The 14,966-nt window shown below is 38.8% G+C and overlaps 1 protein-coding gene across 2 annotated transcripts in view; it reads right to left on the minus strand.

The window, feature by feature from the left end:
* Positions 1 to 9,750: 9,750 nt before the first annotated feature.
* The window catches only part of LOC124120787 (ATP-dependent RNA helicase DDX1-like), a 386,841-nt gene continuing 381,625 nt past the window's right edge, over positions 9,751 to 14,966 (minus strand). For both annotated transcript variants that reach the window (XM_048398830.1, XM_048398831.1), the window contains exon 28: positions 9,751 to 10,531. In XM_048398830.1, coding sequence (XP_048254787.1) covers positions 10,407 to 10,531 — 125 coding nt within the window. In that variant the 3' untranslated portion in view covers positions 9,751 to 10,406. The remainder of the gene's footprint in view (positions 10,532 to 14,966) is intronic.

Below are 14,966 nucleotides of genomic sequence, written 5' to 3' on the forward strand. Positions count from 1 at the left end.
GATCTCGTTACTCGCCTCTTACAACAGCATGGGTTGCTGAAGATTAATTCTAACCCGGATCTTCACGGGTACACAGTCGTGTTGACTAAGCTACCATACGAAACTGGTTGAATAATAACGAAAAATCTTCCTGGCTTCTTTTCCAATGCAGAACACTTAAATTAATTTTTTTTATACCACCTTGTAATCTTTCTGAGGCGATAAACATGGCTTAAATTACCTACAATTCTCGTTATATGTTTGTTGTGTCATGTGAAGTCAGCACCATTCCAGCTGAATTACAGCAGCCCATAAATTACCACATTATAAGTAACCCTGTTTTATGTACCTTCAATGATGACCTTGACCTTTGGCCAAGTTGGTTGAAAAGATTGTGTATTCCTTTTGAGCAAGTGCAAGCACACATCCTGATCGTCTATTATCTTGTCACCTTTTAGCTTCATTTTCTTTTTTAAAAGAAGCTGTTTTCACATTTGTAAATTCTGTTCGCAGTTAATTTTAGTTTAGGCCAGACCAACCACTTGTTTCAGAAATCCTGCTGTCACAAAATCGGAACTATATGTGTCTAGTATACGATTTACAGTTACAATGACAATATAACGATGTATGTACTATGTGTCCACTCGCATCACCAGAAGCCTTCTTTTCTTCCCAAGAAGATATACCCTGAAAAGGGGTGGATTTATTTAACACAAGAAAATATAGTATACGAGGAACAAATTATCAAAGGAAACCCCTGTCATTTCAGCTATAAGAATGAAATGGCCATCTTTGTTGCACGAGACACAGTTCCTGAACACGGATAGCCCAACACACTCAAACCTTGCACATTGCACGGAACAGCACGCCGTCCACGGTGACGCATCCTGGTTACAGGCATCTGCCAATAAATGTCACAACCACATGGGTCATTGATCGGGTACAAAAAGGAAAATGTCGTCAATAATGTGCATGGCAGAAAAATGAAACACTCCGCACACTAGGCAATATTGAAACTGGCCAATCATAGAATGCAGCTGTCAGACACTTTGGTAAATCTAAAAGTGTGTCATCCAGACTGATGGAACGAGATCTGCAGACGGGTGGTGTTGAGATTAGGGTGGGTAGAGGAAGACCTAGGGAAGACTACTTCCAGGCAGGATCTATATGTACGGATCATTGCGTTGAGGAACAGATCCATTGCTGCACCAGAACTGAGGAACAACTTCAGGGCTGCCACGGAAATCCGACGTTTGAGGTCAACGATCCGAAATAGGTTGAAAACAGCGGCTTTGGAGATACACCATGTTTTCTGTTTGCATTAGTTCGACTGACACGGTGATTGCAGCATCATGGTTTCGGCTGGCATCACCTACAACAGAACGGATCTGATGATCGTGCAAGGGAACATGACCGGTCAACGTATGTGGGCCAAATGTTAGGTCCGGTGGTCATCCCATTTGCCAGGCACAAAGGTCAGGATGACAACGCACGTTCTCACAGAGTTCGTGTTAAGGTCGACTGCCTGAGGCAGCAAGGTGTCACAACATGTCCCTGGCCAGCCAGTTCTCCAGACATGTCACCGATTGAAAAGCTTTGGGACGTTCTTGGTCGAAGTGTTCGCAACCGACCTCAGCTTTCACAGAATTTGCAACACCTTGGACAGAAGAATGGCGCAGGATACGACGAGAAACAATCCGGCGTTCAGTATCCAGTAAGCACAGATGTCGTGCCTGCATCGATGCTCACGGGGCATTGACCAGACATGGACTTAACTGTGGATTGAAAGGATTGAATTCCATATCGTCATTTCGTTACACATAATTTCTGAATAATGTTGGATGTTCCCTCATATATTGTCCCTAGTATAGTATACACAATGCAGCAACTGGTTGTATATTTTACAAAAAGAATTTTGTTTTCATGTCTTGTTTTCCTTCCTTCAGGTATTTCAATTTAGCCATTGACATTTACATAATTGTGCTTCAAGAGAATAACATGTTTCAACTTTGATTTGATTTCGTTTTCAATTTCTGAAATATAATAATAAATCACAATGATTAGAAAAAACAATGAAAATATGAAACATGTATGCCATATTGCAGCTTCCTAAAAGTTCAGTAGATTCAGAGTAACAATTTTTAATCAGAGCTAAGAATTGTTTTTGAGACATTGTAAAGGCATATTAAAGTGTCAATGATCCAAATATCTAACAGTGTGAAAGAGCAATGGCAACAGATGGTGCCACTGAATCCCTGCACATCACAAGTGTAAACCTAATTGACCTTGCATGCAAGTTGGTTTGTTTTTTTCTGTCTGTATCTGGAAGCTATAAGGTTTTGGATTCCATTTGCCATGCAGCAGTCCCATTTTTCTCATCTAATCAGGCTAATTTCCATATATATTATCAGTGACAGACTGGCATTTCTGTCTCCATTAAACCCTGACGTTATCAGTTACCTGGAAATTCAGTCTGCAAGTTATTCCACTGATGACATTTGCTCTGGTGACTGTAAGGAGGACAGTGTGAGAGATAGCAAACTTAAAGGTGCAAGATCAGTTTTACAATTTCAACTATTGGCTATTTTTTGTTGTTATGTCTGAAACCTATTTTGACTACCTACTGATTCAATACCTTTACCATAAAGTTGAACATAGTCAGCCTTTTCATATCGATCATCACTAAAGTCACATATCCCCTCAGCTCTACCAAGATCACTACAGTCACATACTCTCGCAGCTCTATTTTGATCACTATTGTCACATACTCCCACAGCTCTATCTTGATCACTATTGTCACAGATACCACAGCTGTCTTGATCACTATTGTCACAGATCCCACAGCTGTCTTGATCACTATTGTCACAGATACCACAGCTGTCTTGATCACTATTGTCACAGATACCACAGCTGTCTTGATCACTATTGTCACAGATACCACAGCTGTCTTGATCACTATTGTCACAGATCCCACAGCTGTCTTGATCACTATTGTCACAGATACCACAGCTGTCTTGATCACTACAGTCACAGATACCACAGCTGTCTTGATCACTATTGTCACAGATACCACAGCTCTATCTTGATCACTATTGTCACAGATACCACAGCTGTCTTGATCACTATTGTCACAGATACCACAGCTGTCTTGATCACTATTGTCACAGATACCACAGCTGTCTTGATCACTATTGTTACAGATATCCCCACAGCTCTATCAAGATCACTACAGTCACAGATCCCACAGCTGTCTTGATCACTATTGTCACAGATACCACAGCTGTCTTGATCACTATTGTTACAGATATCCCCACAGCTCTATCTTGATCACTATTGTCACAGATACCACAGCTGTCTTGATCACTATTGTCACAGATACCACAGCTCTATCTTGATCACTATTGTCACAGATACCACAGCTGTCTTGATCACTATTGTTACAGATACCACAGCTGTCTTGATCACTATTGTCACAGATACCACAGCTGTCTTGATCACTATTGTCACAGATACCACAGCTGTCTTGATCACTATTGTTACAGATATCCCCACAGCTCTATCTTGATCACTATTGTCACAGATACCACAGCTCTATCTTGATCACTATTGTCACAGATACCACAGCTGTCTTGATCACTATTGTCACAGATACCACAGCTGTCTTGATCACTATTGTCACAGATACCACAGCTCTATCTTGATCACTATTGTCACAGATACCACAGCTGTCTTGATCACTATTGTCACAGATACCACAGCTGTCTTGATCACTATTGTTACAGATATCCCCACAGCTCTATCTTGATCACTATTGTCACAGATACCACAGCTCTATCTTGATCACTATTGTCACAGATACCACAGCTGTCTTGATCACTATTGTTACAGATATCCCCACAGCTCTATCAAGATCACTACAGTCACAGATCCCACAGCTGTCTTGATCACTATTGTCACAGATACCACAGCTGTCTTGATCACTATTGTCACAGATACCACAGCTGTCTTGATCACTATTGTTACAGATATCCCCACAGCTCTATCTTGATCACTATTGTCACAGATACCACAGCTGTCTTGATCACTATTGTCACAGATACCACAGCTCTATCTTGATCACTATTGTCACAGATACCACAGCTGTCTTGATCACTATTGTTACAGATACCACAGCTGTCTTGATCACTATTGTCACAGATACCACAGCTGTCTTGATCACTATTGTCACAGATACCACAGCTGTCTTGATCACTATTGTTACAGATATCCCCACAGCTCTATCTTGATCACTATTGTCACAGATACCACAGCTGTCTTGATCACTATTGTCACAGATACCACAGCTGTCTTGATCACTATTGTCACAGATACCACAGCTGTCTTGATCACTATTGTTACAGATATCCCCACAGCTCTATCTTGATCACTATTGTCACAGATACCACAGCTCTATCTTGATCACTATTGTCACAGATACCACAGCTGTCTTGATCACTATTGTTACAGATATCCCCACAGCTCTATCAAGATCACTACAGTCACATACTCTCGCAGCTCTATCTTGATCACTATTGTCACAGATCCCACAGCTGTCTTGATCACTATTGTCACAGATACCACAGCTGTCTTGATCACTATTGTCACAGATACCACAGCTGTCTTGATCACTATTGTCACAGATACCACAGCTGTCTTGATCACTATTGTCACAGATATCCCCACAGCTCTATCTTGATCACTATTGTCACAGATACCACAGCTGTCTTGATCACTATTGTCACAGATACCACAGCTGTCTTGATCACTATTGTCACAGATACCACAGCTCTATCTTGATCACTATTGTCACAGATACCACAGCTGTCTTGATCACTATTGTTACAGATATCCCCACAGCTCTATCAAGATCACTACAGTCACATACTCTCGCAGCTCTATCTTGATCACTATTGTCACAGATCCCACAGCTGTCTTGATCACTATTGTCACAGATACCACAGCTGTCTTGATCACTATTGTCACAGATACCACAGCTGTCTTGATCACTATTGTCACAGATACCACAGCTGTCTTGATCACTATTGTCACAGATATCCCCACAGCTCTATCTTGATCACTATTGTCACAGATACCACAGCTGTCTTGATCACTATTGTCACAGATACCACAGCTGTCTTGATCACTATTGTCAGATACCACAGCTGTCTTGATCACTATTGTCACAGATACCACAGCTGTCTTGATCACTATTGTTACAGATATCCCCACAGCTCTATCTTGATCACTATTGTCACAGATACCACAGCTGTCTTGATCACTATTGTCACAGATACCACAGCTGTCTTGATCACTATTGTCACAGATACCACAGCTGTCTTGATCACTATTGTTACAGATATCCCCACAGCTCTATCTTGATCACTATTGTCACAGATACCACAGCTGTCTTGATCACTATTGTCACAGATACCACAGCTGTCTTGATCACTATTGTCACAGATACCACAGCTGTCTTGATCACTATTGTCACAGATACCACAGCTGTCTTGATCACTATTGTTACAGATATCCCCACAGCTCTATCTTGATCACTATTGTCACAGATACCACAGCTGTCTTGATCACTATTGTCACAGATACCACAGCTGTCTTGATCACTATTGTCACAGATACCACAGCTCTATCTAGATCACTATTGTCACAGATACCACAGCTGTCTTGATCACTATTGTCACAGATACCACAGCTCTATCTTGATCACTATTGTCACAGATACCACAGCTGTCTTGATCACTATTGTCACAGATACCACAGCTGTCTTGATCACTATTGTCACAGATACCACAGCTGTCTTGATCACTATTGTCACAGATACCACAGCTGTCTTGATCACTATTGTCACAGATCCCACAGCTCTATCTAGATCACTATTGTCACAGATCCCACAGCTCTATCTAGATCACTACAGTCACAGATCCCACAGCTGTCTTGATCACTATTGTCACAGATCCCACAGCTCTATCTAGATCACTATTGTCACAGATCCCACAGCTCTATCTAGATCACTATTGTCACAGATCCCACAGCTATGAAAATTGGTACAGAAAAGGCATATGCTATGTAAATGACTTGTTGGAAATGAAAGGCAAACTTATATCCTTAGAATCTTTTGTTAAGAAATTTAACTAATGAATAAATTTCTTGACATAAATGAGCATAATAAACTCCATAAAACAATGCTGCAGAAAACAAGTATTTGTCACAGTGTGTCAATGTCCCCCGCTGCTACAAAACGGTAACGCACATAATTTCCTTAAATTTAAGTAAAGTAGTCACACAATATTTCTCCATGATATCCACAAAAATTTGAGCTACACCACTTATTATTGCTTTTATCTAAAATGGGAAGTTGTGATTTTATGTGACAATATAGAATATCTTCATGAGAAAGGATCAACAAGCTGTCCTGGCCTGATACAATGTCCCTCCCTCAAATTTAAAAGTATTTTAGTATGTTGGTGGAACATTATCTCAGCAAGTCAAGCAAGTTAAGTTATGCTTCATGGGTTTACAAACCTGCTACATCTTCACCCACACCAGGAAGTGGTCAGTGAAGAAGACAGGGACTGGTTGTGTCAGCTCAACAGTGTTGACAGTGGTGAATATCAGATCAAGTTCTCCACCATTGATGTGTGTCAATCTTTGTCTGCCTTGCACAAGATGAAGGTCAAATTTGTTCACCAACTGACAGAGTTGTGCATCATTATTCATGTTAAAGTCTCCTGTCAGAATTGTTTCCCCATTCCTGTTGGAAGTGAAGATATAGCTTCATCCAAAAGATGCAGAAAGTTCCTAAGTGGGCCTGGGGGTTGGAATACAACAACAACAACCAATACAGATGTCTCTGAATGTGTAACCATAACTGCCATCAGCTCATGAGATGGTGGACAATGAAGCTGTGTGTAACTCAGATCTCTCTTAACTAGCATTGCTACTCCGTGATCAGATGCCTTGTGCAGGAATGAATGAGAAAGGAGACGATCATATTGGTGTATTTCCTCATCTTGGAGATGGGTTTCTGTGAGGCATAGCACTGACATTGTAATGGTGAATTCTTCAGTCAGGAAGTGATTATAATGTGTATAGAGTCCATGCACATTGAGATGTCCAATCAGAAGTGAATCTTGTGGGATGCTCAACAAGGAAGACTTCCAAGAGAACAAATCATCCTCTTTCAGTTACTAGATTTACCTTACAAATTGACCTTGGTGCCACATATGAATGAAATGTACCAACTGGTTCTCGAGATATCATGCCAACACTTTTTTCGGACATACGGACGGTCATGAATACTATGTCCCCTGCTTCGCTCTTTTGCAAGGTGGGGGACAAAAAGCATCAAGTGGATGAAGTTGAGACCCCTCTTAAATCCCATTAGATCCTTTGATATGCAACAACTACCCAAATGTGAAAAAGCACTCAATACTTTTACAAATGTTTAGTTAAAAACAAAGTAGTATTATCTTTAGAGGAATGGACAAGCTATAACAGCATAACCTTTTGGTGCAGTGTAGATACTAAGCCTAAATGCTTTCAAAACTAAATTCAACACCTTCCTACTAATAGTATATTATTCAAAATGGGATATGTAGACAGTAATACATGTAGCCTTTGTGACACATACACAGAAACGACTGAACATTTGTTTAGGATTGCAGCATCACTGGAACTTTGGCTAAATACCAGCGCTCAAATCAAAGTAAATATCACCAAACATGTTGCACTTGGATACCAATTCAAAAGTAATGACCCATTAAACCTTGTAATTATTCTTTGCAAAAATCATAAAGACACAAGGCATATTCCATTGTTCCAGATCTTCCAGAATGAACTGAAGCAGCATTACTTCAGGAATTATCCCTATTCTATAAATATTGGTTCTCATGCGATACGCTTTTATTGCAACATGGAAGTCATTGTTTTGTTTTGTAATAACAATATGTAATGCAACAAATAAAAATTTATTAAAATAAAAGATTTTAAACATAACTGTGATGTTTAGGTGTGAATGTTGGGTTACACCATAGTACTTGATAGCATCAGCATGAATAAATATGATAATAGTCTTGAGACAATTCTGCTAACTTTGATTTGAACAAAGAAATATATAAGCCACGTAAAACAGTACAACATTTTCCCTTCACACATATTTGGGGTCACAGGTGGCACCACCATCTTAGGTGCAGCATTGCTTTGTACAGCTGTGTCCCTTTGGATTATCATAGATAGTAGTGATCATTGATCCAAATATCAGATTTGTACTGATTGTGTTTCTAAGTTGCCATCACCATACCAATTCTCTTGGCTTGCACCAGAGTGGTGACCATCTTAGACCTGCATCACTTCTGGCTTCCCTCCCACATCAAGCCAAGATATAACTGGAATGCTGTTCAAAGCAGCTTTAAACCAAACTCAGCCACTCACAAACCCACAAATGTTTGTTCATAAGTTGACACTTATTCTGTTGACAGAGAGCATAGATGGAACACTGCCCATTGTGAAGGTGAAGCAAATCATACCCTTCTTGGTAAGTGAGTTAGTGAGTGAGTGAGTTTGGTTTAACTCCACATTGAACAGTATTTCAGTTATATCGGTTTGATCTGGGAGGAGATTCTGAAGTTATGCAGATCTCTGATTTTTGTAAACTTTCATTGCAATCATGTTATAGTTATGCCAGTTTTACAACAGGACATCAAGAAGCGAAGAGTCCTCCCACTCCCAATATAAACTCATTTCCATCATGGTGCCTCACCTAAATACATTTGCTTTCAAATGTCAGGGTATGAGTGAACCTTGGTAGTAAATAACAGCATTACTTATCAATTACACATAGCAGTGCAGCAGGGCATTCACATTTAGCCATCACACAATGACAATGTTGCATGTCACAAGACTGACGTTGTGTTTGTTTGACATGCAGTTGTGACAGATGGAATACATAGTCATGCAGATACTTCTTGCACTAACAGAATACGTACGTAAAACTTAACAGGGGTCACATAACATCAATCCTGCACATCATATTTCATGAAAACTGAATTCGAGATATAGCCATAGAGCATTAATCAAAATCTACTTATAACATTAATTTATTGCCTTTTAGATAAGAAGTAGAGTCAAGGTAATTAAACAGTCCTGTAATTTCAGCAATCACGTGAGCCCCGAGTTCAGCAAGTCAGAGGACACTTGAAGTCTTATGTTCTGCACACATAACTAAAGCATAAAGTGGTGTAAAATATATTGAAATCATCACACTTAACTTAAGATTGTATTTTATGAAACATTTGGGACATAACTGACCAACCAAATTTGATGGTCAATATGGATGAAGTAGCTCTTAGTAAGACAATTCACTCTACTCTCCTGGATCATTTTATGTAACCTTTTCCTGCAAGTGTATCCAAGTAGGATTGAAGGTGGATAATGATTTTATATATCTATTTAACTTAAAGCCACAAAGTGAGATTTGCATCATGAATGATACTGACACTCTTAGTATTTTTACAGCCTTGGTTTCTCAAATATTTTGTTCTACATCCTCATCCTCATGGCTTGTTTATTTATCGGCAGATTATGAACATGAACCTTATAAAACATTTCAACAAGAAACAAAGTAGACTATCCTCACAGTGTCAGGATACAGTGTTTACAGCAGGGGACGATGCTGTATGCTGTTTCTGGTGACACCACAGAGTACAGACAAGGACAGTGGACATTGAAGGAGTTTATTTGTAGCTTGATTCCAGCATTGAACAGTAGTAGACAGTGAGACAAAGACACTCCACAGCAGTGGAGGCCTCATCAGTTAGTACACAGAAAGTGTTGAACAGTTAAGACAATTGTCAATGAACAATATGTATAAAATGGAAAGTTTATGACGATTGATATCCTACCACAAATAACATGTGCAAGAAACAACTCAGGCTCTGAATTGTGTCTATTTAACCGTCAAGTATGTAATATGCAGACTTTGGTGTTTATATATTGACAAAACCTTAAAACATCTTACTGTAGTCAGTTTTGGAACAGTGTGTAAAGTAGAAGAAAAAATTTTTGAACGTTGTTTGATAATCCCCCCTTTTACTTAAGTTGGGTCAGCTAGGGATACATCACACTAAAGCCCTTCTTACAACTCTTACCAGAGACTTTCAAACGTATGTCAGTGTTTCTTTGTTTTAATACTTGATCATGTTTAAATAACAGCTTTATTTACAGAGGCAGTCTGCATACAGAGGGAAGCATAAGACAGATCTCAATAAATGAAAATGTTGCTTTGTGTATTCAAATCTATAGGACTTAACAATTTTTAATTAAATGGAATTCCTTGGCTGCTTCATCCATATCAGGTAATGAATATCCTCAACATTTCAACGAGTGGCAAACTTCTTCTTGAACTTCATATCAATGAACGATGATTGAGCCCTCTTCTCCAGCTGCGCCAACTCCGCCACCGTAGGCGCCAGGAACTGAACGTGTCCTTGGTAGGCTGACCCTGCAACATGGCAACATTCACACAGTAACAAACACATGCTCCCTTCTTCAGAAATTAAACGAACACTTTGCCATTATAAAACATCATGACTAAAACAAATTAGCTTTTGACATGTTTCCTCGCAAAATGAGAAGTTTCATGGTTATTTCCTAATGCATAACACACTAACATCGGTAGGTCAGTATGTAAAGAGCACATGGTAATTCCCTCATGTTATAACACACTAACATCAGTATGTTATCTCACTGTAGCCAATATGTAAAGAGCACATGGTAATTCCCTCATGTATAACACAGTAACATCAGTATGTTATCTCACTGTAGCCAATATGTAAAGAGCACATGGTAATTCCCTCATATATAACACACTAACATCAGTAAGTTATCTCACTGTAGCCAATACGTAAAGAGCACATGGTAATTCCCTCATGTTATAACACAGTAACATCAGTATGTTATCTCACTGTAGCCAATACGTAAAGAGCACATGGCAATTCCCTCATGTATAACACAGTAACATCAGTTAGTTATCTCACTGTAGCCAATATGTAAAGAGCACATGGTAATTCCCTCATGCATAACACAGTAACATCAATAAGTTATCTTACTGTAGCCAATACATAAACAGCACATGGTAATTCCCTCATGTATAACACAGTAACATCAGTAAGTTATCTCACTGTAGCCAATACGTAAAGAGCACATGGTAATTCCCTCATGTATAACACAGTAACATCAATAAGTTATCTTACTGTAGCCAATACATAAACAGCACATGGTAATTCCCTCATGTATAACACAGTAACATCAGTAAGTTATCTCACTGTAGCCAATACGTAAAGAGCACATGGTAATTCCCTCATGTATAACACACTAACATCAGTATGTTATCTCACTGTAGCCAATACGTAAAGAGCACATGGTATTTCCATCATGTATAACACACTAACATCAGCAAGTTATCTTACTGTAGCCAATACGTAAAGAGCACATGGTAATTCCCTCATGTATAACACACTAACATCAGTAAGTTATCTCACTGTAGCCAATACGTAAAGAGCACATGGTAATTCCCTCATGTATAACACACTAACATCAGTATGTTATCTCACTGTAGCCAATACGTAAAGAGCACATGGTAATTCCCTCATGTATAACACACTAACATCAGTATGTTATCTCACTGTAGCCAATACGTAAAGAGCACATGGTAATTCCCTCATGTATAACACACTAACATCAGTATGTTATCTCACTGTAGCCAATATGTAAAGAGCACATGGTAATTCCCTCATGTATAACACAGTAACATCAGTATGTTATCTCACTGTAGCCAATACGTAAAGAGCACATGGTAATTCCCTCATGTATAACACAGTAACATCAGCAAGTTATCTCACTGTAGCCAATACGTAAAGAGCACATGGTATTTCCCTCATGTATAACACAGTAACATCAGTATGTTATCTCACTGTAGCCAATACGTAAAGAGCACATGGTAATTCCCTCATGTATAACACAGTAACATCAGTATGTTATCTCACTGTAGCCAATACGTAAAGAGCACATGGTAATTCCCTCATGCATAACACAGTAACATCAGTTAGTTATCTCACTGTAGCCAATACGTAAAGAGCACATGGTAATTCCCTCATGTATAACACAGTAACATCAGTATGTTATCTCACTGTAGCCAATACGTAAAGAGCACATGGTATTTCCATCATGTATAACACACTAACATCAGCAAGTTATCTCACTGTAGCCAATACGTAAAGAGCACATAGTAATTCCCTCATGTATAACACAGTAACATCAGCAAGTTATCTCACTGTAGCCAATACGTAAAGAGCACATGGTATTTCCCTCATGTATAACCCACTAACATCAGCAAGTTATCTCACTGTAGCCACACATGTGGAAATTACTATGTGCTCTTTTCATATTGGCTACAGTGAGATAACTTACTGATGTTACTGTGTCTTAAACCATGGCTCCTTTGTCTTTGACTGTGGGTTAACTCACTGAATTGTTAGCTAAACACCACTTGGCAATGACGGAACTTCCTTTTTTCCCTATCATTTATCTTGATGACAGAATGATTTCATGAAAAACGTTTGTTGTCAGCGGGATTTGAACCGACGAACTCCGCCCGAAGGCTAATGAATGTAGTCTTCTGCCACGAATGCGCCCGAAGGCTAATGAATGTAGTCTTCTGCCACGAACTCCGCCCGAAGGCTAATGAATGTAGTCTTCTGCCACAGTGACAAGGGAAAAACTGTGTGAATTAAAAACTAAATATTTACTGACATCAGTTGCTTATCCGTTTATGACCTAAGTATGTTAGACCACTCGGACACCAGTGTCTTAAATCTTTAAATAGTTGAATAGAGACACTTCAGTGCTGTTATTGTAAGAAACTATAGGATCCAATTGGAGAAGTCTGGTGTGACAGTTGCACATCCACAACATGAGCCTATACAGACGTCACAAAGACATGGTGGTGTAATCTGACCATTGCAGGGAGAACCTGGCAGCGCAAAGAATTATCATGATATAACATTTATACTAAGATTTATATAATAATTAAGATCCACAGCAAGTTCTTTTATAAGTTATCATAGTGTAACATTTATACAAAAATTCATATAATTATAGAACAGCAAGTAACACATATTAGGATCCAGGAAAAATGCAGATACAAAATAGTAGTAGTTTCAGTTATAGCTTTTCAGATAGATGCTAGCCTAATGTAACGAGAACCCATCTCCCTGACATACCATTCAAGAAGACAATGTCTACATAGTTTAATACATTCAAAGCTTTTAGATAAATACTATCCTAAGGTAACGAGATCCCATCTCTCAAACATACTTATCAATAAGCCAAAAGTTATGTCTACATAGTTTTATAGATTGCCTTGAACTATTTTAATTAATTAAATCTGTCATCACCTATATTAGAATAACACTCAGCAAATACTTAAATTTAGACTCACTAAGGATTAGCCCCCATACAAGCTTGTCTATAGTGATACCATAATCTCTTTCCAAGCACACAGTAAATATGTCAACAAGATTAGTGCCAGTCCAACAGGATTAAGTATTCCCCTCTGTCTAGCCATTCATTAACCATAGGGCACACCTCATTGTGTATCAAGAACCAATCAACCAATCATGTTCCTTTTTATTGTTCTAAGTTTTGTTAAATACATACAGCAGCAAGACGTTAAGCAGAAGGGGTTTGTCGATCTAACCAAGCAGATCTCTCTCCCACAGCCGAGAGAGTTGTACCGACTCTCTGTGGCACCCTTAGCTATATTTATATTGTTCATTGTTTATTGATCTTGTACATAAAGTGTAATTAGTCTCTTAGACTCCAGCTCTTTGCTGACTAATTCCCCAAAGAAAACCAGCACGCCATTTGGAAGGTTTTGTACATCCGAACAGAACCATAATAGAATTCTGAATTGTCATGAGATGAATTGTCATGATCTATCTTAACTGAGGAAATAGTTAATGCTGAATTGCTAAAACATCTTTTGTATGAACCAGTGTTTGATAACTGTGATGAATAACAGAGAATTGCATGCTTGTGAAAAGATGTCAGCATGTGCATATATCCGTAGTGTTGGTACAAATACAGACATGATTGAGCCAACACGGGAAATATTTTCTTTTGAATTTGTTCCTCTATGAAGTTCCACAAGCTGGCATTAGAAGAAAGCAGAGGATAATTGCTGACTTACAAAGTGGATGAAATGTACTTACTCTTATAGACTGTTTTTCACTTTGATATCTACTTCAGTGCAACATGATAGCAAAGATGTGTGTCATCCTTTCATCTCATCAACAATACTGTAACAAACTGTCGAAAATACATCAGCTGTGATACAATCCATCACCTCCATGTTGATTCAGTCTTATGTCGACAAGGCATAATCAACACTGTCTGATGTGTGTACTCTCCTTTCAGTAGTCTTGGCAGTTAAGCCTAAACTACTGTATTTCCTACTGCTGTAGAGATACATTTAGCCTCAAGGAGTCACTTTCTTCCAAGACTATTTCATATACAAAGCCATACAAAGTGAAAGTAAATTCCACATTTCCATTATGCACATATCAAACATGATCTGTTTAATGTATGACAACGCCTCTGCCATTTCATTTCTTTCATTATGACCTCAGGTGATTGAATTCCCAATAATGCTGATGAATGACTTAAAAAGTCATTCCACACTCAAGCATTAGCTACGATTTCATTCTCCAAGCATTTGGTGTGAGATTTATTTACTGACATGTGTAACATATTACCGACAGTGGTGTTTATGTAAATGCATGACAGGTTATATTGATAGCTACGGTACTTCTTTTATTCTTTGTCAGGACGTTTCAGAGCTAGTTCCTGCTCCTTCATCAGGTGACTGCTGAGTTAGT

Source organism: Haliotis rufescens, unplaced genomic scaffold (assembly GCF_023055435.1).
Source record: "Haliotis rufescens isolate VD_foot unplaced genomic scaffold, xgHalRufe1.0.p SCAF_19, whole genome shotgun sequence".
In the NCBI taxonomy this organism is placed as follows: Eukaryota; Metazoa; Mollusca; class Gastropoda; order Lepetellida; family Haliotidae; genus Haliotis; species Haliotis rufescens.